This window comes from Ischnura elegans, chromosome 12 (genome assembly GCF_921293095.1).
Source record: "Ischnura elegans chromosome 12, ioIscEleg1.1, whole genome shotgun sequence".
NCBI lineage: Eukaryota > Metazoa > Arthropoda > Insecta > Odonata > Coenagrionidae > Ischnura > Ischnura elegans.
Window position 1 is genome coordinate 92,103,614 of NC_060257.1, and position 21,426 is coordinate 92,125,039.

General features: G+C 40.9%; 1 protein-coding gene across 1 annotated transcript in view; it reads left to right on the forward strand.

The window, feature by feature from the left end:
• The window catches only part of LOC124168773, a 136,407-nt gene that overhangs the window by 90,695 nt on the left and 24,286 nt on the right, over nucleotides 1–21,426 (forward strand). The window contains exons 21-26 of the mRNA XM_046547064.1: nucleotides 3,186–3,420; nucleotides 4,428–4,593; nucleotides 4,802–4,927; nucleotides 5,728–5,938; nucleotides 7,320–7,481; nucleotides 14,701–14,958. Coding sequence (XP_046403020.1) covers nucleotides 3,186–3,420; nucleotides 4,428–4,593; nucleotides 4,802–4,927; nucleotides 5,728–5,938; nucleotides 7,320–7,481; nucleotides 14,701–14,958 — 1,158 coding nt within the window. The remainder of the gene's footprint in view (nucleotides 1–3,185; nucleotides 3,421–4,427; nucleotides 4,594–4,801; nucleotides 4,928–5,727; nucleotides 5,939–7,319; nucleotides 7,482–14,700; nucleotides 14,959–21,426) is intronic.

The window sequence follows — 21,426 nt, forward strand, 5'->3', positions numbered from 1 at the left end:
GTGGCGCGAAAATTCAAATGACTGTTGGAAACACGGTCGTATATTTTGTTATTTGAAGTGCTACTGGAATCGGAATCGATTTTTCACCTTGGCAAGTACTCGTTTTCGATTCCGGTTCTTGGTCGAGAATCGAGGAATCGAAGAATCGAGGAATGGAACCGACCCATCACTAGTAATCACTAAACAATTAACATAAAGCTCTCATGAAGGCAATTAGCATGCAATTGTGCCATTACGCATCATGCAGCCATAGGCTTGCAGTCCTCTGACACAACCAGTTAAAGATGCAGGTATTTTCATCGAGGTTAATTCTGTTGTATAAGCCGACGTTTCGAGAGACGACTTTTCTCCCATCTTCAAGGCCGTGTTACTCTTTGAAATTTCACATTACATATTACCATTGAGTGTGAAAATGGACTTTAAAAGAGTAACACGGCCTTGAAGATGGGAGACAAATCGTCTCTCGAAATGTTGACTTATACGACAGAATTAACCTGGCTGAGAACCCGAGAAGAATTCATCAGTATTATTCACCAAGGGAAATTAAAATCGTTTATTGGTTTAATTTGGTCCTAAGACACAATATCCAGGATTGCCAGTCTCCGTGGCGGCGGGTTAAAGTCCTCGCCTGCCAAACCGAAGGTCATGGGTTTGAGTCCCACATAGGTAGGGGAAAGTTGGACAAAACGGGGTACTTAACAAATTAATTGCCATATCTCATAAACTAGGCAATGATTCTCTCGTAATTTTTGTTGAAAAAATGCTTAATATTTCTGCTAGAAGTTGACGACAATGAAATAAAATTTTAATCAGCTGAAACAAAGCTAATTAATATTTTCTTGTTATATGTCAAGTACCCCATTTTATCAGACCGGTCTGATAAAACGGGGTAATAGGTTTTACGATATATTTGTAGGCATAGTATGTCTAAATAATTGTTTTTCAAGCGATCAATATATACCCTAGTCACAAAATCCACATTTATTTAGTTTATCATATACATCGTCAATACCAGCGCACTCTTCAGGAGCCCATTCATTGCGATTAAAGCATTTTATCCACGCTTCTTCCAATTTGGACTTCGAATTAAGTTCATTGTTGTGAATGCAAGAGGTGTTTCTATTTTCTTCCTCTTGCTGTTATGCCGATGACTAGTGTTCTTCAGCAGTTTTCTTTGTCTTCTTCTTCCTACCCTCTAAATGAGGCTTTGGAGACTTACCGGCAGCTTTCATGAATGCTGTTCCATACAGCCCTGCAACTTGACTGATTGTGATCACACGCCCAGGATGAGACTGAAGCCACTTCCTTGCCTCTTGAGGGTAATAATTATTTAATGGTGCCATGAATGCGACATCTAAGGGTTGCATTCGATGTGTGCAATGTGGTGGAAAGCATAATAGATGGACGTAATTTTCTCTAGCCATGTCAATTAACCTAATGCTTTTGGTGTGTGTTGCATGTCCATCCAAAAGCAGAAGCACTGGCTTTTCTTTTGTTGGTTTGGAAAATTCAATGAAATGCACAAACCATTTCAGGAATATATCCTTCTGCATCCATCCACTAGGGAGATATTCTGCCGTTGACCCTGGTGAAGCATTATCAAGCAGTTCCGGTTTAGCTCTCTGATGGGGGAACACAGACATTGTGGGCATATAAATCCCTGAAGCACTCATACAGGTCTCTGCAGTCACTAGGACACCTCTCTCTACAGAAACCAGAGCCCAGTTCGGGCTTTATTTAACCCTGGCCTCGAGAGTAGTCAGCGGGACGGCGAACGATTATGAAGCTTTTAAATAACCCATTTCGCCGTCCAGAACCTATGCTACGGCATTTTTCATGCTTTCTTGTAGCCATGACTGTCTTTCGCGGTATGCTTGGTTTTGCTAGGTAGGGCCTCCTTCGCTTCTATAGCGCTGGAGTGTTTTATCCCTATTTCCCTCCCTTCCATTCCTTTCCTTTCCCTGGAGGCGTCGGCGGGCTCCGATCGCGACGGCGCCTCTTTCCCTTTTTCCTTCCTCTCCAGCCCCTCCCCGGGTGTCCTGGCGTATAAGCCTCGGGCTTGGTTCCGGGCCCCGGTGCGTTGTACCCTTAGCAGGGTTCGCCTTGAACCCTCAGAATTCTTGTCTTTCGCGGTGGCGCCTCCTACCTTGTTCCTATCCGTCCTTCCCTCTCTGGGTGCAGAGGAGAAAAGCTCGCGCTTACAGGCCCTGCCCCAGGAGTGTAACTTTGCGAGCCCGCCCTGGAGTCTCGTTTCCACTGTCTTTCTGTCTTCCTTTTATAAGGAGCCATATCGGCATCTATGGCACAACCAAGCCTTGTCCAAGCTCATTAATAATATAATGTATTACTAATTAAAACAATAGTGATAACAATTATGATAACTATGATAATTCAGTGTGGTATTAAACTAGTTGTAATTCAAGTCAATCGTTCAAACTGAAACTCAAAGTCGGTTGCATAAAACGGGGTACTACCCCGTTTTGTCCAGCTTAGTAGTACCCTGTTTTATCCAACCAAGCCATTTTATGAAGCAGACGACCTCAAGAGAAAAGGAGTGGAATATTCATATTGAAATATGCATTGTTACATGGAGAAAACAATGCTTAATTTGCAAAAAAAAATACTTTTAAATCTTCAAATGAAGGTATTCCAGATACAATCACCCACTTCAGAGTCAAAAATTACATCGCACCACACGAAAAAGTATTTTTTAGTGCAGAAATTTCACACGTGCACACAGCGGATAGCTCGTACTGTCAAAATGGTTGTGAGGATCTATCGAAGAAGGTAGAGTGTTGAATGGAAGATGTCAGCACATACCAAAATAAAAAACCACGATACCCCGTTTTATCAGATCACCCTGTTTTATCCTTCTCTCCCCTATATTGCACTTATCCATGGTATGGGCGTTAGTGCATGTCCTTCTTTGTTGATTCCCCTTTTAAAGGCCTTAAGTATGCTGTTTACGGGGAGGTGAAAATAGTTAAATAAATAAATGTGATGCTACTTTCATTACTGACATAATCTGAACTTGCTGTGGCCTAACAAAACTGCTTGAAAACACACCAGTTTGTGGAAATGGCAAAAAAAACAATGCCACTAGAAAACATGGAAATCTCAGTAAATGTTTCAATTGCTACTCAGTGGAGGTCATGTTTGTGTCTCTTGCCTTTAAATTGTGACAGGTGGTTCTGGCCCTGGGTGGCACAATATGGGTTGATCCACTAGAATGTCGAGAGTGGCTGGAGAAGATGAAGACCTCGATCATCCATATGTCCATTCGACGTGATCTTCTAGCCTTAGGGCTGGCTATCGACAATCCGGATCATATAAACAAGCTCATTAAACTATGCGATGCAGCTGGGTTATCCTTGCCTGAAAAAATAGATGCTCCCGAAAGTCCAGAACCTATGTTAAATGGTGAGTACTCTAAGATCCCTCCCCTCTATTGAGGTAAATCTTCAAATTGTATGTCTCAGACAAACCCAGAGCTTCAATACATATATGCTGTCAAATTTCAATGCTCAGCTAGGTAAGTCTTCCTTCTGTTAAGTTGATGTCATTAAAATATCTCTATCTCAGTTTAAATCTCAAGGATAGGTCATAAGGTTAAAAATAAATGACTTTGACTCTTTGCCAATGCGTAATTAACACTGTCATCAGAGCTACAATCACAGTTGTGACAACATCACTAATAAAGTTGCATAAAAGAATGTCTACAGTTTCACCTGATATATTAAGTACCATTACTGGCGATCACATCTTACAAGTGAGAACTACCTCAGATTTTCCTAAGAATAGCATGTTTCAACTGTAAAAATCATCTGCTAAAACTATCTAATATATTTTCTGATAAGAAGCTTTCGTAGACATTTAATGGAATGGAAAATTGATCTCTTATGGCCATGTGTGGTTTTGGGTCATAACCAAAATAATTTTTTTGAGACAGCCTACAGGTAAAATTTTAAGAAGTGACATCCATGTAAACAGCAGAAAATATTTATTCCAAAGGAGTGAAATCATTAGTAATATGACATAACTTATAAAGCTATTTATAAAATTTGAAAAACAAGCACCTGGGTGAACTTGTACAATAAACATCTTATAACACCTTTATAGCCTTATGAAGAACACTTAGCCTTTGATTTTACATCATTTTTCAGACAAAAACATTGTTAACTATGAATACCTTATCATCAAAAGGATGTCCATTGTTTTTTATAAATTTTGGGTCATAATTATCCTAAAAGTTTCACTTTATGAAGTAAAATTAATGGCTATAGGCTTTTTTACACCTTGGTGAAGCAGCATATTCTCTTTTTTGTGGTTGTGAATTGTTATTGAATAGCACATCTGGCACTTGTCCATGTCTGGGATTTCTTATCATGTGCAACTTGCATTTTATGAGCTGTCTATTTTTTTTTCAGAGCTGTGTGATGAGCCAAGCCTTTCAAATATAGAAACAAACCCTGATGATTCTTCAAAAGAAATAATTTGGGAATCTCTCCATTTTGATAAGTTGATTGATGTGAATGTAATAGCTGTGGATACTCCTTCTTGCTTCAAGGCTCAGAAAGTCTCCCTGTCAGATGAGTAGGTCTCCTTTCTGTTATTGTTCTATTTTTTAAATTTTGTTTGTTGAATTGCTAATATAAATGCCTGTATTATGTATGCCTGCATTAATTAGTGAAATTTGGCTTTTTCTTGTAGAAGTTGAATGTGACATGAATTTCAGTCATTTTAATTTTCAGTTAAGTTTTTGCAACCATTGAATTTTAATTTACCTTTAATAATTTCTCAGATTGTTGCGATTGAGTGAAGACATACAGTTTTGGCTCACCAAAGCTCAAGAAAACCCTGAGAATGGAACTCGGAAGGAGTATGCCATTGGATCCATTTGCATTGCTTTCTGCTCGGCTGATGACAGGTAAATTGCTACGAGAAAGCATATTTTGGAATGGTCTAACGTTGAGGTCCAATTTGATTGGAGTTTATTCCAAGTCTTTGCGGTGGATGCTTATTCCCCCGATCTTCCTCACTATTGAGATACACTTGTTTACAAAGATAGTAAAGTATCAAAGAAACCTAACTGTGCTCGGTTGTAGTAATTTTTACAAGAATTGAAATTATTTACTAGTACCTGATTTGCTCTGAAAATTTGAAAAAAAAAAAAACTTTGAATTCCTTACCAGGCCTATGCACCAAAATCAGATCAGTTTTGCTTAACTTCTGAGATACTTTGCAGGAAGCTATTTTGCTGTATCTGTTCTTTAAGAACTAATTCCTGAATCACCTGATCATGTTTTTCTTTCCTCTTGAGCGATAGCTCCTGTTAGTAAAGGTGGAAAAATGGCTGTTTCACACGATTATTTTCCACAATGGCTCAAAGGGATGGGAATCCCATGGATATTCATCAATCACTGGGGACGTCCCTTTTTCTGCCACTGAATCCATCTTTCAGCCAATCAGAACACACAGCCACTAACTGCAATCGTATTGCCACATTTGGCTTTTAAGTGAATGACAGTTACAATTACGGAAAGCGATGGAAAAAGGGACGGTCGGAATGATGGTATGATTCTGAAAATGATTGGTTGAGCGATTACTCTTGTATTGTCCCTGAAAACCTATCGTTTGAGCTAACACTCGATAGGGAAGGAAAAATTGATGGGGTGATTCAGGTTTATTCTGGTGTTGTTACTTATTTCTATTTCTTTGCTCTCATAGTTGGTGCAGAGCTAAAGTTTTGAGTCCACCAATGTCCATCAAGACTGCTGTCAATCGTGGCAATTCAGAAGTTTCTGATGGAGAAATGGATGTTGGCTCAGAGGAAGAGATTCACTATGATGTGTACTTTGTTGATTATGGAGATACAGCTTTTGTGTCAATCAATCGTATGGTTCCCATCACAGAAAGTTTAATGCAACTACCATTCCAAGTGAGTTGATATTCCATTCCATTAAATCTTGCATTTAGTCTTGTATAGTATGCATCATGCCTTCCTTAATTTCCCCTACAGTGATGTTATTTTTAATTAAATTAACATTAATTAGTTAATTATTTCTTCTGAGATTCACCATATTTTTTAAATTATTGACTTTGTGACAACCTAAGTGGTAGTTCATTTGTCATTCTGCAAAACTTTCCTCTAATTCAGCAGTATGAGAAAAGCCATGGTAAATGTTAAATATATGAGAAGGGTGTCGTTATATCAATGAATGGATTCAGTTGATTACATGTTTATCGCACATGATTTTCAGTCATAGTTGTGATCAATTATAACCATTGGTCTGCCAAGTTTGCATGAAGCATATCTTAGAAATTTGTGTTGGGCTCATTCTAGCTCAACTATAATGTAATGAGTTAATGGAGAACAAATTGGAGATCCATGTCACAAAATTTATAGAACTAAACTATCGTGCAGGCTAACCAACATTCAGATGTTTTGGAATTTAAGAAAAGAATGCATCACGAAACCAACTAAACTATGTGCTTTAGAATTACGTTACATTCAATATTGTTACGAAAGGTGAGTTTACAGGAGAATTAAGTGCCTAAGTAAATAAATTCCATGACTTTTTCTAAAGTGGCTGATGCAATAATGAACAATGGGGTTGTTAGATTTGATAAAAGGCATAATCTTCCATTTAGAAACGTGAAGAAACAGTTCGTTTTCTACAGACCACTCAAAAATATGATCAAGGTCTTCTCGATAGGGAAGGGTATCAATAAAAGCAGTAATCGTCAAGTATACCTTGATGTTATCTGCATATAACATGGATCAGTTGGTCTTCAATATAATTGATGAATATGATAAACATGACTGGGCCGCAGTGTGACCCCTGGAGGTCAGCATAGTGGACCATGAAGTCTTCGTATGTAGAGCCCTTAATTCTCATTCTTTGAAGGCAATTAGATAAATAAGAGAAAAACCAGCATAACATATGACCTTTAACACCAAAATATTTAGGTTTAAATTGCAAATTAAGAGTGGATTGCTCCATGACTCAAGGATCTTCAAAAAATCAAGATAAGCTGCATCAAAAACTAGGGTTGTTATTAATCTTGTATACTGATTGGAAGTGGAAAGACAATAACTTAAATATATCAGGAACAGTCTTGGCTGCTTTGTTCCCTGGGCAGATATATTCAAGAAGGCCATTTTAGTTTTTATGGTTATTGACATAATTCCAAAGCCTTTTTTAATAAGTGCAAATTTGTTCCTCCATTTCAGTAATGTAATTCTCATGACAAATTCAAGATAATCTTAAGCAGTGATCCCTAAGCCTTTTAAATTTTGTTTTCTATTTTTGCGGCAGGCGATTGAGTGCAGTCTGGTTGGTGTGAGGCCTGTTGCGAGGGATTCTGAGGACAGCAGTGATGGCAGCAACGACAAGTGGGATGAAGATGCTAGCGATGCATTCTTCAACTTGTGCCGTGATAAGGATGACGTGGATATCTATAAACCTCTACTGGCAAAGGTATTCTTTCTCTATTTTAACTATCTATGCCCTCCTGAATGCAGAGTAGGGATGTGTCCATCCAGTTTTAACTGTCAGTGAAAACTTTTAGAGAGGAGAATGTAAGAAAAAGAAATAAGTAACAAACATAGGATACAGATAAAATGAACATTTGAATGTCGAATTGGGTGGAAAAACTGTAGTTTTAGTGGCATTTAAAGCCAGAGATGCGACATGTTATCACAAAGTCAACCTGTTATAATCAATGATGGTGCTGGTGAGGAATCAAGTCAACATGGCTAATACGAATTTATTTTACATGTAAGTCATAGTGTTTTATATGATTCCTAGGCTATCCCTGTGTAATTTTAGCCTGTTTGTAATACCCCGTACTGGTAATATGGTGCTTCAAATGTATCAGTTAACTTAAAAACATTCTCACTCAGGATGTTATTGTAGACAGATATTACCATTTATCATTTTGGTTTCATGCATTTCTCGGTGGTCTTGATTCATCTTTCCATTTTTATTTTATTATGTGAAAATGAGGTGTAGGTGGCTATTTACTCAAAAATCATTGTCATTGCATCATTAAAGATGTGCAAAATAAGAATACAGGAGATCATTTTGCTATGTATTGGAAGGTTTTCTAGAATGTAGCCATCTTCCGTCGCCCCAGTGAAATGATTGTCAAAAGAACCATTGAAGCCCCTTTATACACATTTTGTCTTCCAAGGTCTTCCAAAAAAGGGAATTTTATTTATAGTGTACATATAAGTTGATGGTAATATTATGTACCACTGCTATGCGTTGTCTTATTCCCAAAGCTTCCCCACCTCTGCGGGATGCCGGGAAAAAGTTACCCTCCCAATGTGCTGGTCAGAACTTCCTCACTTTGTTCCTTGGCAGTTTTTAATGAAACATGGCTAGACGTTGAATAACTACTAGTTGAACTCGCCGAAGTGAAAAGATTTGATCTTTAATTAGCAGGCCACCCATTCATTGCTCGGGAAGAATAGTAGGTACCCAGATAAGTGTGGATTCACGGACACGCAGCAGGATTTAGATAAAGGGACAGAGCAGGTATGGTGATAATTAGTGATGGGTCAATTCCAGAATTTTATCGATTCCGATCCCGATTCCGATTCTGAAATTTCGATTCCGATTCTACCGATACCGATTCCATCGATTCTGATGCTATAGGCTCCAAAAAAAATATCACTTAATTCCAGGAAACAAGAAAACCACTTTTAAAAATATTACTCTGTGAAAGAGTCAGTTGACAAAAGCATCTTTCATATCATCACTATGTAATTAAAATATAAAAGCTAAATTTCAATACAGAACATACCTGAAAAGTGCTGTTACATGATAGGTATTACTTTAGAATATTATCACTCATGTTTAAATTTAAAATAAAAGTATCTCCTTTTATATAATAAAGTATATCTATCTTTTATCGATAATATCTTATCATTATCAATAATGTCTCACAAATTTAGTCTCCTTTTACAGACTTTAAATTTTTGCTCAGAAAGCAAAGCATCTTCACTCTGTCAGGATAAAGCCTGTTGCATTTTACTTCACATATTTTTCCTGCAGAACTAAATGTCTTTCACTGAACACAGAGGATGGCGGTATGGCAAGAAACCTTGGGTAGGAGATACAAGTCTTCCAGTATTTCTCAGGGAAGGAATTTGGTGGTGCATTTATCTCTGATAAATAAGCTTCTACTTCAGCTTCAACAGTGTTTGCTATGGTGACTTTGGGTACTTTTCCAAATGTATCACTGTATCTTGACAATATACCTGTCTCAGGCGCCCTAGTCTGCATTTGCTCCTTTGAAGTATAATAGGGATTTCCAAGTAGCACTTTTTGATCTTGAGTCGAGTTGAAAATTACTCGCGAGTATTAAGTCAAGTCGAGTATGATAATTTCTGAACCAGGCAATACAGCATTACATACTACAATATATTCTACTCCAATTTTCTATGATGAATGTCTAGCCTAATGTAAGAAGGAAAATATAATGAGGATGGTTGATGGTTATTGTCAGAATTAGGAGATGATTGAAAATTAATGTGTCTTCAACAGTTCCATAGGGACAATTGAAATTAATTAACCCCAAGTAATATGTCGACCATTTAAGTCATATATGTATCAAAACTACAAGGGAGAGCCCTGAGTATAGTAATTTTCACAGCTATAATAAAGATTTCATACTACGTACATGAGTCATGTAATATTTGGCCCTTTCAAATTCTAAAGCAGAAAAACCAATTATTCTACATGTTCAGCCAGCAGGTTTTGACGTCTCCAGGGGCGGATCCAGGATTTTGTTCTGGTGGGGGCACAAGGGTACCTTGTAATATAAAATGAACGCAATGATAATGGGACCGCATTAAAAATCTTGCATAATTTTATGGGTCTTGGGCCCCCCCCCAGATCCGCCTATGGATGTCTCCATGTTACAGTATTGCTGCCTGCAGAAAATTGCCTTTTGCTACACACTTGTGTGACTGGGCAAGTACTTTCCTACCAAAATTGTAAGATTTCGGAGACTTTGGAATTTCATTAAAAATTATATCAACGATATTTTGTATATTGAATCTTCATGGAATCCAAGTGGACGGAGCGAACAAACTATAGAACTAAACTTAAGTTTTGTAGAGCCAAAAAAATTCTATACTTCTCACGTCATTAAATCAACCTTAAAATCTCTTGCTTTTTTTTAAGACTAAGAAAGAAACTAAACGCTACAAATGAATATCACATCGCAGTAATAGAAAAGGCTAAAAGAGCCTTGTGGTGTGAAAACTCCCTGTTCCGCGCGACTCACCTCGGCGAAGGTGGAAAGGGAAAAAGGGTATCGGTTGTTGCCTTTCACGAAAACAGTTCATTTTTCTCTCTCTTTAAGCATGCTGACTTAATCTCTTCACTTTACTTCAATACCCGAGCCATATTTCTTATGCGTGGGATGGTTCTGAAAAATATCCAATCCTTAGTATTTTCACTCGAGTAATGCGCTAAATAGTCTACACCCATGTCTCGTATAGCGCAATTTCGATTAGCGCAATTTCGATATAGCGCAAACTCGTTCCTCGGGGAAACATTGCAACGCAGTGTAGCCTAATCAAAAATCTTAAACGCTCTCGTGATAAAACGTGAACTTGCGCTAAGTACACACGAAATTGCTATCAATTTACGCATATTAATATTATTGCTTGCCTCAAATCTTCTTTTTTGTTTATATATTATTCGAAATCCATTGCTGTGCAATGGCTAAAAGTATTACTCGTCATTGGGTCAAGATAGCCGGCCTACCGAAGTAATTTATCTCGTCTCCTTAACAGAATAATAATGAATAATTTAGATCGTTAATTAAGCGTGGGGCTAGTAGAAATGAGTTTTTTTCAGCAATACGGTTTGAGACGTATTTTTGCCGTCATAGGTAATCGGGCGATTGACTTCCAGGTAGAGAGCCTACGCTAAAGCCTTCAAGGTCATCGGTATTCACGGGGGATAAATGTAGCGGTGGCCGAGTGGCGCATGAATAGCATCAACACATAAAAGGTTCCGCTATAGAGTCTCAAACACAATGGCTTCGTTCCCTCCCCGCAGTCATATGCCTTGTACGTCTCAGGAATACAGTTCAGCAGTGGAAGGTGATATAGATAGAGCCATACAGAGTAAAAACCAAGAGAATATGACAAAAAAATAGGAATGCGTGTAGAAAATCAAGAATTTATCAAGAAAAACTATGAACCTAGAAGAGGAATTGAAAGAGGTCAAATGCTTTGAAAATGGAGAACGTCAAAGCGATATTGCTCGGAAGTTTAAACGCACGATGCCTTATTCTGAATAAAGACGAAGTTAAAACATCAGTGACCTCAGCCGCACCAACTTCAGCCAAGCGGTCTACACATACGGAAAGTTCATAGTGAATCAGTACAAAAAGACGAGAGTGGTAATCGCTCCGATACATTTAGTGAAAGCTCCGGTTGGTTCCAGAATTTAAACGGCAAGCAGGTATTTTCAGTGCGGCGATATCAGGTGAATCTGCAAGTGTTGATAGCGCAGTCACCGCAATATTTTCTGATGAACTCCAAGCTGTGATTGAAAGTGGCTCCTTTCCCCCTCAACCAGTTTTTAGTGTTGACGAGACGATATTGTATTGGAAAAGAATGCAATCTCGTTCATTCATTTTCAGGGAAGGAAAACCTGGGTCAGGTTTCAAGGTATTTAAAGACTGTTTCACGTAGCTGCTATAATGACTCGGAGGACTTCAAATGAAAATGATTTATCATTCTTTAACTCCGCTAGCTATGAAATGGCATTCAAAGTAGCATTTTCCTGTCATTTCGATGAGCGACAAAAGGGCCTGGGTGACATAATAGTTGTTTTTAGACAAGTTTGAAAAATCGTCAACTGCCGACAACGCATTACGATCCCCTGAGATAGCAGATGTTAGCCCACCCGCACGGCAGGAGGGAATTTAAAAAGCACGTAAGAATTTTTTTTAACGTGAATAAAAGTCTTCAAATGCGTGCATACTATCTTTAAAGATGTTTTAAACTATAAACATTTATATAAATAATGTTTTCTAAGGCTATTTATGGGAATATATATGTTTTAGAGGAAATTCAATACCCAAGACCTATGCTACCAGGAACGCATCCCTATCTTCCCAATGTTAAAACGCTCTCGTACAACGCAAATTCGTATAGCGCAAAGACCCCAAGGAACGCATCCCTTGCGCTATACGAGACATGGGTGTAGTTGATCTATACATAATCCTTTTAACATCCTCAGTTTAATGTTTTAAGTCAATGAAGACGATTTTGCTTTTAATGACAATTTTCAAGGCTAATGTTTTAAAAAAACTTGAAAAATCGGCCTCAGTTACCGAGCCTCAGAGTTCCGCGGCGTGTAGCTCAGCCTTGACACGCCATTGAGAAATCGCTCTTATTTCCTTCGTCGCAAACCTTTTTTTTTCCCAAGATTTCTAATTAGTGCTCTTTAGAAATCTCTACTTTAGACTGTAATTCAAATTTTCTGAGTTATTTTTTTTGCAAACAAAAGATTATGTCTACTTTATGTCAAATTTCACGTGAAAAACGGGTTGGCCATTTTGCGTAGTAAAAGCAGACAGATGAGAGCCAAAATCTTCAAAAGTCATTGAAGGATAGGCAAAGCACCAGGTTAAAGGAATATTCCGTTTTTTATTCCATAAAACTCATACCAACTCAAAACCACCTGGATAAATTCAAAGATTTTTTGAGGAAAAACGATATCTCGCATGGCATTGAAAAATTGGTCATGCTTGGGCCTCTGTATCTCACTAAAGGTTCGTATTTATGTGAAATGGCATATTAATCTATATCTGGTTATGATTTATGAGTATTAACGCTAAGTTTCAAGTCTTTATCCCCAAAAAGGTCATTTTGGACTTCATTCCAGCTTTTTCCGATTTCGAACCAGTGTGCGCTGGGTAGGAAGACGATCGGCCGCCGCGGCTGGCGTAAAGGTATTCGGCACCCACATCGACAACTGTTATAGTGTATTCGGCAAGCTGAAACTACCAGGCCAAGGCATTAGAATGAATTATCGGCTTTAAAAACTGCATTATTGCATGAGTTTCATAATAGGGCTTCCTGTCGGCAGATTGCTGGACCTACTAGCCTCGAAAGCTCTGTAACCTTAACTACTCGACTCGACATTCGTAATGCTACTCGAAATGCTCGAGTCGAGTATCATGTGATGACTTGACTCGAATTTTCGAGTACTCGCGCATCCCAAGATAAGTGTTTTGTTATAATAATAATAATAATAATAATAATAATTTTTATTGTTCTGTTGGTCCAAGGAATAGAACATAGAACATGGTCAAGAGAATATTACAGGTAAAAAGAGATACCAAACACACAAAAAACGACACAGATCAATTATACATTATCACACATATATTCGTCTAGATTGTAATAGGCTTTGGATAAAAGCAGCCTTCTCAATTCGCGCTTGAAGGTTGCAATATTGGACTGAGTTTTTACATGCGGTGGTAATTTATTAAAAATAAGGGAAGCTGAGTGATGAGTTCCCTTTCTAGATAAGGCACAGGGTTGCCTTCTCAGGTGAACATCATTTCTGCGCCGAGTGAAATAATCATGAATGGTAGAGCTCGGACAGAATAAATCAGGATACATTTTGACAAATAGTGCACAATAAAAAATAAACAGACATGGTAGTGTCATTATCTTGAATTTAAGAAACAGTGGCTTTCCTGGAGATCTGATGGAAACAGCAGCCATTGCCTTCAAAGATCTCTTTATTGCGATTACATGGTGCGAAAATTCGAATGACTGTTGGAAATGCAGTGTCGTATATAAATTTGTGGTTTGAAGTACTACTGGAATCGGAATCGATATTTCACTTTGGCTAGTACTCGTTTTCGATTCCGGTTCTTGGTCGAGAATCGAGGAATCGAACCGACCCATCACTAGTGATAATCCCTCCCCCCCAATGTATCCCACAATTCACTCGAAATAGAAATAATACTGTGAGTGTAAGGTGTTGAACTGCAAACTATGGAAAAAAACAAATTCTGGGTTACAGTGCACAAGATCAGCTTCCATGCTAACCCCACTCCTAAGTAATAATCGTTATGTGTGTGTGCGAAGGCCGAAAAGTAATGTGAACGAATGCCGCAGCAAAAAAAAAAAAGTTTCCTCCTAGAGGATAAGTAGGTAAGTGTGGTATCCTTTACTTTGTGTTTTTCCTTTGAGCGTGTCAAGAGATGTCATCCGTGCAGCCGTGTGGAAACACATATGTAGTGGACAGACAGATACATAGACATCCTCTTTTATATGCTTAGATGGAGAGGGAGTTGATGTGAAAGTTTGTTGATGTCTCTGGAGTTTGGCCATTTTATCAGTTTTATACTGTCAGAGTCTACCAGGAAGGAATTGTGTGAAAAATCCAGAGAGAAAAAATCATTCGCCTTGACCAGGACTGGGATCCCAGTCAAGGCAAATGATTTTTTCTCTGTGGAGTATTTGCACTATTTGTGCATTGGGGGTGACTCCTTAAAGTTATCACCTTGGTTGGTCCAGGTATACTTAAATTCAATAAGAAAGGAATTCCTGCGTGTATAACTTTGCTTCGAACCTACATTACTACAACTTATGTTTGCTATGACTTTGCTGCATTGGGTTTGTTTATGATGCTCATTTGTATTTTACAGGTCTTTGGGATAGAGGGCAAAGGAACTCATGGAGGATTGAAACACCTGGTGGTACTGTATGATAAATACGATGAAGAGGTCAAAAAAATTGGAACAGCTCTTGTTGAGCAAGGTTTTGCTGTTGCTTGCCAAGTGATTGTCGATGGAGAACCAGAAGAAGACGTGTCGTTGGAGCTGGAGTCTCATTGGGTTGGCGAGAAAGCTTTACTCCCTTTCACTGCTGCACTGCGAGATGATGGCAGTGCCCCTAGCCTCCAGGTAAACAATCGAGGTGAAACTCCTGTGCTTATTTCTTCATGGAGAAAATTGCCCATGTTTGGCATAGTTCCCAATGTAAAGTGGCCGAATGTAACAATGATAATATATTGGCCAAAAGCTGCTCATTTTAAGAGAATGGACGAGGATAATCTGACATCCATTGCATAGTTGACTTACAGAAGGCTTTTTTTTTTATGTTCATGGTGAAGCAAAAACCCAGTAGTGTTCCACAAACTTTTATTTGCTGTCGACCAGTTTCGAAGGCTATAGCGTCATTCTCAAGGTAAACAGGAGCACTTACAATGCCAAGCCTTATATATCCGACAACAGTACAGGGGGAGGAAGACCAGATGAGGGAAGGGGGGGCAGGTTAGAGATAGGGTCAAAACATAAAATCATGGGGGAGGGGGGAAGAGCAGTGTAGTTTCTGACGTCGCACAGCGGTTTTTAGCGTTCATGCAAACCAGTTTTCTGAATCCGTGATCTCGCAGACACGGGTGAGTGGTTTTCAGAAACCAGGTGTTACACGGAGCAATAGGAATAAAAGTACAATCACGTTGTCGCTGCTAAAAAGATCGGGGTCGGGAAAAGAAAAGCTTGAAATGATTCTGGAAAGCAACCTAAAATAATGGACAATGTGAATAAATAGCAATTCTTTCTTCGATTCATATGAAATATGAAAATTACATGAAATTAAAGACAAAGTTTGGGTTATCCGTGTTTTCTGATAATTCGTATCGTCTCTCCGCATCGCATTAGTCCGTGCATTTAATTATTTTGAGAATTTCCTAAACATCCAGTTTAACACTTTTGTCAAATATTTGTAAAAATTTAATTTTAAAATCACACTTGGCTGGATTCGATTAGATGCTTGAAAAAATATGACCTCAAGTCTTTCTATCTAGCACTTCTTTTATGTTCATCGAGACAAGTTTTAAACTTTTGTTTGACCAACGTACACCCTATTGCACTCATCACATTTCAGAGCATGGACACCACTTTCATCTTCAGGAAGCACTTTGAGTTGAAAATCACTTTTCCTATGGAAGTCAGAGTAAAAACACCCTCGGTACATATTTCTCTTTTGGGATGAGATTACGATCACTATAGGACAGGGGACCAAGGGAGGGTAATTTGCAAAAAGTTAGGGTTCTGCTTTGGGAACCAGCAGCAGACCGGTTAGGGTGGGTGGTGCTTTTTTTTTTTTTTTGATGGTTTCGATTTGAATTCTAATTGACGTTTGATTGCTTTACTATGACAAGCTTATATACGGGTTGTGTCAGTATGGTTCTTGGTTTCCTATTGTTTTTTGAGGTCGGTTCTAGAACCAGTTCAAAAAATAAAAGGCTCTCAAAACTGTCTGAACCAAGGAAGGCAGAATCAGCTCATTAAAGTGAATATTTTTTTAACATTTTCATTGAAATTAAAGTATATTTGTTAAAGTGCAGGAAGAAAATTAAAAGTATGTTGCTGAATTGTAAATCCTATTAATCAGAGAGTTTATAATTGGCTTTGAGAATTTGTATTGGAAAATTTAGCATGTATAGTGTACACATAATGTCATCTGACAATTGTGGAAGTGAGATTCTATGATATCTATTTCAAAAGTATTTCAAACTTTTTAACCTTTTGCTTCTACCCAGCTAGCACAGATTGGGCTGCATCCCTAAGTAAGAGGATAGTTTACTTATATACCAAAACGAAACGTAATTAGGTGCAGAAATAAACATCCACAGCATAATTGGGGATGAATTGGAGATTTATTTCTGTATTTTGGGAGCACGCATATCCTTACGCCAAAATGAACGATAAATGGGGAAGCTGCCTCCCGTACGGCTGATGGACAACAATCGCAGGTCCATCAGGCAGGATTTCTGAGAAATACATGAACATAATGCAATTCAGTGAATACATATCTTGTACGTTCCTTGTGGGAAATGATGCGTGGAAAACATTTTCACTCAGCATTTCTCTGCTCTTACTGGGAACGCTATCAAGTGAAGATGGAAGATTACCATCCATGCAATGTATGCAAAGCCATCAAAATAGCAGAAAGACCAAATGACTTCAATTGGGAGGATGGTTATAACCTGCGGAGGTAAGGTAAGATTTCTTGAGGAATGACACGCGTAGCTCGGTTGAGGAAACATACTGAACTTTATTCTCACAATTTTGGGGTATATATACAAGTTCGTGCCGACCTTGCGGCGTCTCGAATGTTCTATGCAATGCATTCCGCGTCAACTAGCGCCAATACGTCGAGTCGCCTGGCCAAGGGCGCCACACCAGCCCCCCGCGAAGACCGGAGGTCAGGGTTCTCTGAATCGTACTCGCCGACCGTAGCGGGTGGTGTAGTGGGTGGCGGTGGGTTGCGTACGTTGGTCTGCGTTGATGTGCGGAGCCGGGGCTGTGGTGGCTGGCAGGATGTATGCCGGTTTAACTCTGTCGATGCTGACAGTCGACTCTCTGCCGTTCAGCAATATGGTGACGGTTTTATCCCTCCTGTTGACGACCAAGTGCGGTCCGCTATATGGTGGTTGTGGGGATCGCCGCACCGTGTCGTCACGCAGAAAGACGTGAGAGCAGGTATTTAGGTCCTGGAAAACAAAAGAATTATCAATAATATGGCAGGATGCAGGGGAGGGTCGTAGTCGAGACATTTGATGTCTTAGGCTTGTGACAAGGTTGGTGGCATCCTCTTGACCCTCGGGATTTGAGGATGCGGAAAGCAGTTCGCCAGGTAGGCACAATGGCTCTCCGTAAACAAGTTCTGCTGCTGATGCCTTGAGTTCCTCCCCGAAGGCGCTGCGTAGACCGAGTAGGACGAGAGGCAGGGCCTGGAGCCAGGTGAAGTTGGGATGGCACATGATGGCTGCCTTGAGGTATCGGTGGAATCCTTCCACCATGCCATTCGCACAGGGGTGCCAACTGCAGGTGCGGGAACGGTCTATTCCAAATGTTTTGCCTAAGGCGCGAAATAATGCTGATTCAAACTGGCGGCCCTGATCTGTAGTGATACGGACTGGTGAGCCAAAACGGGAAATCCAGCAGTTGATGAAGGCCTCGGCAACCTCTTCGGCAGTAATTGTCTGTAAGGGCCACACCTCTGGCCACCGCGTGAATCTATCCACAGCAGTTAAGCAATAACGAAATGAATTTGCTGGCGGTAGAGGTCCAATTATGTCGATATGGACATGCTGGAAACGGGATGACGGACTATTGAAATATCCCAAAGGGGAATGTACGTGACGCGTAACCTTTGCTCGTTGACATTGTTGGCAGGCTCGAGCCCAAGAATGGCAATCTTGATGCACGCGCAGCCAGACGAAACGCTGCGAGATAAGACGACCTGATGCCTTAATTCCTGGGTGACTCAGGTTGTGTAAGGTATCAAATATTTTTCGTCATAGTGGAGCAGGAATGTACGGCCTCGGGTGTGGAGTCGATGTGTCGCAGTATACTTGAACGTCGAACCCAGGTATGCTGGTGCGTTGGAGGCGTAAGGACGATGACTCGCTTGCTAATATGTCTCGGAGTTCTTCGTCATCCTCCTGTGCACGAGCTAGTTCATTAGGGTCGACTGGAGCGGGGGTAGTGATGCGTTGGTTCGTGATAAGGCGTCTGCAACGATGTTGGTCGAACTGCTCAAGTGTCGAATGTCCGATGTATATTGAGAAATGAAACTCAATTGGTTGAGCTGCACAGGTGGTAGCTTTTCCCGTCGTTGGAGGAATGCATAGGTTAATGGTTTGTGGTCGGTAAATATTGTGCAGTGCTGAGCTTCAAGGATATGTCGAAAGTGTTGAATGGCTGAGTAGACGGCATGAAGTTCTCTGTAGTAAGCCGGCCGCTGCGTCTGGCGTGGAGTAAGCTTCATGGAGAAAAATGCCAATGGCTGCCAAGAATTTTTCACGAGTTGTTGTAATGCAGCACCGACATAGGAGCTCGAAGCGTCGGTGAATAGGCCAAGCGGGGCGTCGTTCTCCGGGTGTGCTAGTAGGGTGGCTTGCGCAAGGTTCTCTTTGCATGCAGCGAAAGCTTGGTCCAATGCCGGAGACCAATTCACGGTCTGGCTGCCACGGAGTCCGGCGATGGCGGCGTGCAATGGAGCTTGGTGACTTGCTGCGGAGGGCATAAAACGTCGGTAAAAATTTAGCATTCCTAAAAATCGGCGCAAGCCGCGGGCGGTGGGTGGGCGGGGATACTCTAGCAATGCGATAACACGATCTGGTAATGGTCGAGTGCCCTCGGCTGAGATTTGGTAGCCCAGGAATGTGACTTCACGAGAGCCAAACACACTCTTCGTGGCATTGATGATTATTCCATTGTCGGCCAGGCGTTGGAAGAGGGCGCGAAGGTGAACTTCATGCTCGGCTGAGTCGTGTGAGAAGACCAAAATATCGTCGATATATGGGAAGCAAAAGTCAAAACCTTGGACAACTTCATCAATGAATCGTTGAAAAGTTTGACCTGCGTTTCGGAGACCAAACGGCATGAATGGAAATTCAAATAGTCCAAATGGCATGGTTACTGCTGTCTTGGGAATATCCGATGGGTCCACTGGTATCTGTGTGTAGGCTTTTACCAAATCTATGACTGAGAAAATGGTGCAGCCTCGGAGTCGCACGCTGAAGTCGTGGATATGGTGTACAGGGTAACGATCGGGGATGGTTCTGGCATTAAGTAGGCGATAGTCTCCGCACGGTCGCCATCCATTGTCCTTCTTTGGTACCATGTGAAGTGGCGATGTCCATTGACTTTTAGATCGTCGAGCGGTACCCTCTTGGATCATGAGCTCGAACTCGGCCTGGGCTGCGCGAAGGCGTTCGGGATCGAGTCGTCGTGGCCTGCTGGAGATAGGTGGTCCCGGGGTCGTCTTAATGAAGTGAACAGTCCTGTGGCGGATCTCACGTGGCGTTCCCTGAGGGCGTAGAATATCAGGAAATTCCTCTAAGATCAAATGAAATGGAGACGATCCGGTAATAGTTTTCACACTTTGTTGTAGAGAGGGAGCGCGGATGCCAGGGCAGGAGAGGCGAGTAACACCATCAATGAGCTGAGAGTTTTTTATGTCAGGCAATAGATGGTAATGTCCTAGGAAGTCGGCTCCGAGGATAGGATCTGCCACGTCAGCGATGACAAAACGCCAAAGAAAATTCCGCCGAAGTCCAAAATTAAGATTGGCAGTGAGAAAACTATAAGTGGCAATAATACTGTCATTAGCTGCTGACAAATTATAACTGGTTTTAGGGCGATTTTCTCGAAGGAGTCTTCGGGGGAAAATAGAGAGCTCGGAGCCAGTGTCTAATAAATAAAGGCGCTGCGTGTTCCGATCTTTAACAAACAAGCGTTGCGGCGACTTGTTTAGGCAGTCCAACGACGCCGCTACGAATGGCTGCCAGGGGCGTTTGGGGAAAACTCACACGGGGTGGTGCACTTCCTTGCCTTGGTGCCGTAACGTCTATGATACCAGCAAATGCCTTCGGTGGTTGGCCTTGGTTGTTGTGAAGGGGATCTATGCCGAAAGGCATTTTCTTTGGGAGGACGACTTCGACTCCTAAATCTTGATCACTCTTGGCCTAGCTTTTCAATTTTGGCAGTTAGGGCATTCACTTGTTGAGACAGTTCATCAAGGCGCTTATTCATATCAGTGGTACAGGTACTCACAGTAGCTACTTGTGGTGCAGGGATCACTTCGAAAACCTTATCTGCCAGGTCAGCGATGACATCCAGGGGAAGATTTTGCTGCGTAGCAATTATCGTCTGGATGGTGCTGGGCAGGCGTCCGCTCCATAAGGTTCTTAGAAGGGTGTCCGGTATGGTCTCCGTTCCAACCAAACCACGCATGTAGCGCAGGAACTGCGATGGTTTGCGATCACCTATTTCCGCTTGCGTGAGTAGCTGGCGTGTTCGCTCCTCCCGTGATGCAGATATGCGAGAAACTAACTCCGTTTTAAGTTTCTCGAACTTGCCTTCAGCCGGAGGATTTGTAATTATGTCGGATATTTCAGCCGCGTACCGAGGTTCAAGTTGAGAAATAATAATATTAAATTTGCTAACGTCTGACGTGATACGGTGAAGTGCGAATTGACTTTCCACTTGCGCGATCCAAAGACTTGGATTATCCGACCAAAAGGGCGGAAGGCGAACGACCACGCGATCTACATGAGCGAAGCTTTGTTCTGGAAACGGTTGTTGCTGCTGTATATGAAGTTGCAACTGCTGTTGGAGGGCTTCGCACTGTTGCTGCAGGAGTAGATTTTTCGTGCGGATATCTTCCTCGTCAGCCATCGTGTGCTTCGTCGGGGTCACCACTTTGCGGAGGTAAGGTAAGATTTCTCGAGGAATGACACGCGTAGCTCGGTTGAGGAAACATACTGAACTTTATTCTCACAATTTTGGGGTATATATACAAGTTCGCGCCGACCTTGCGGTGTCTCGAATGTTCTATGCAATGCATTCCGCGTC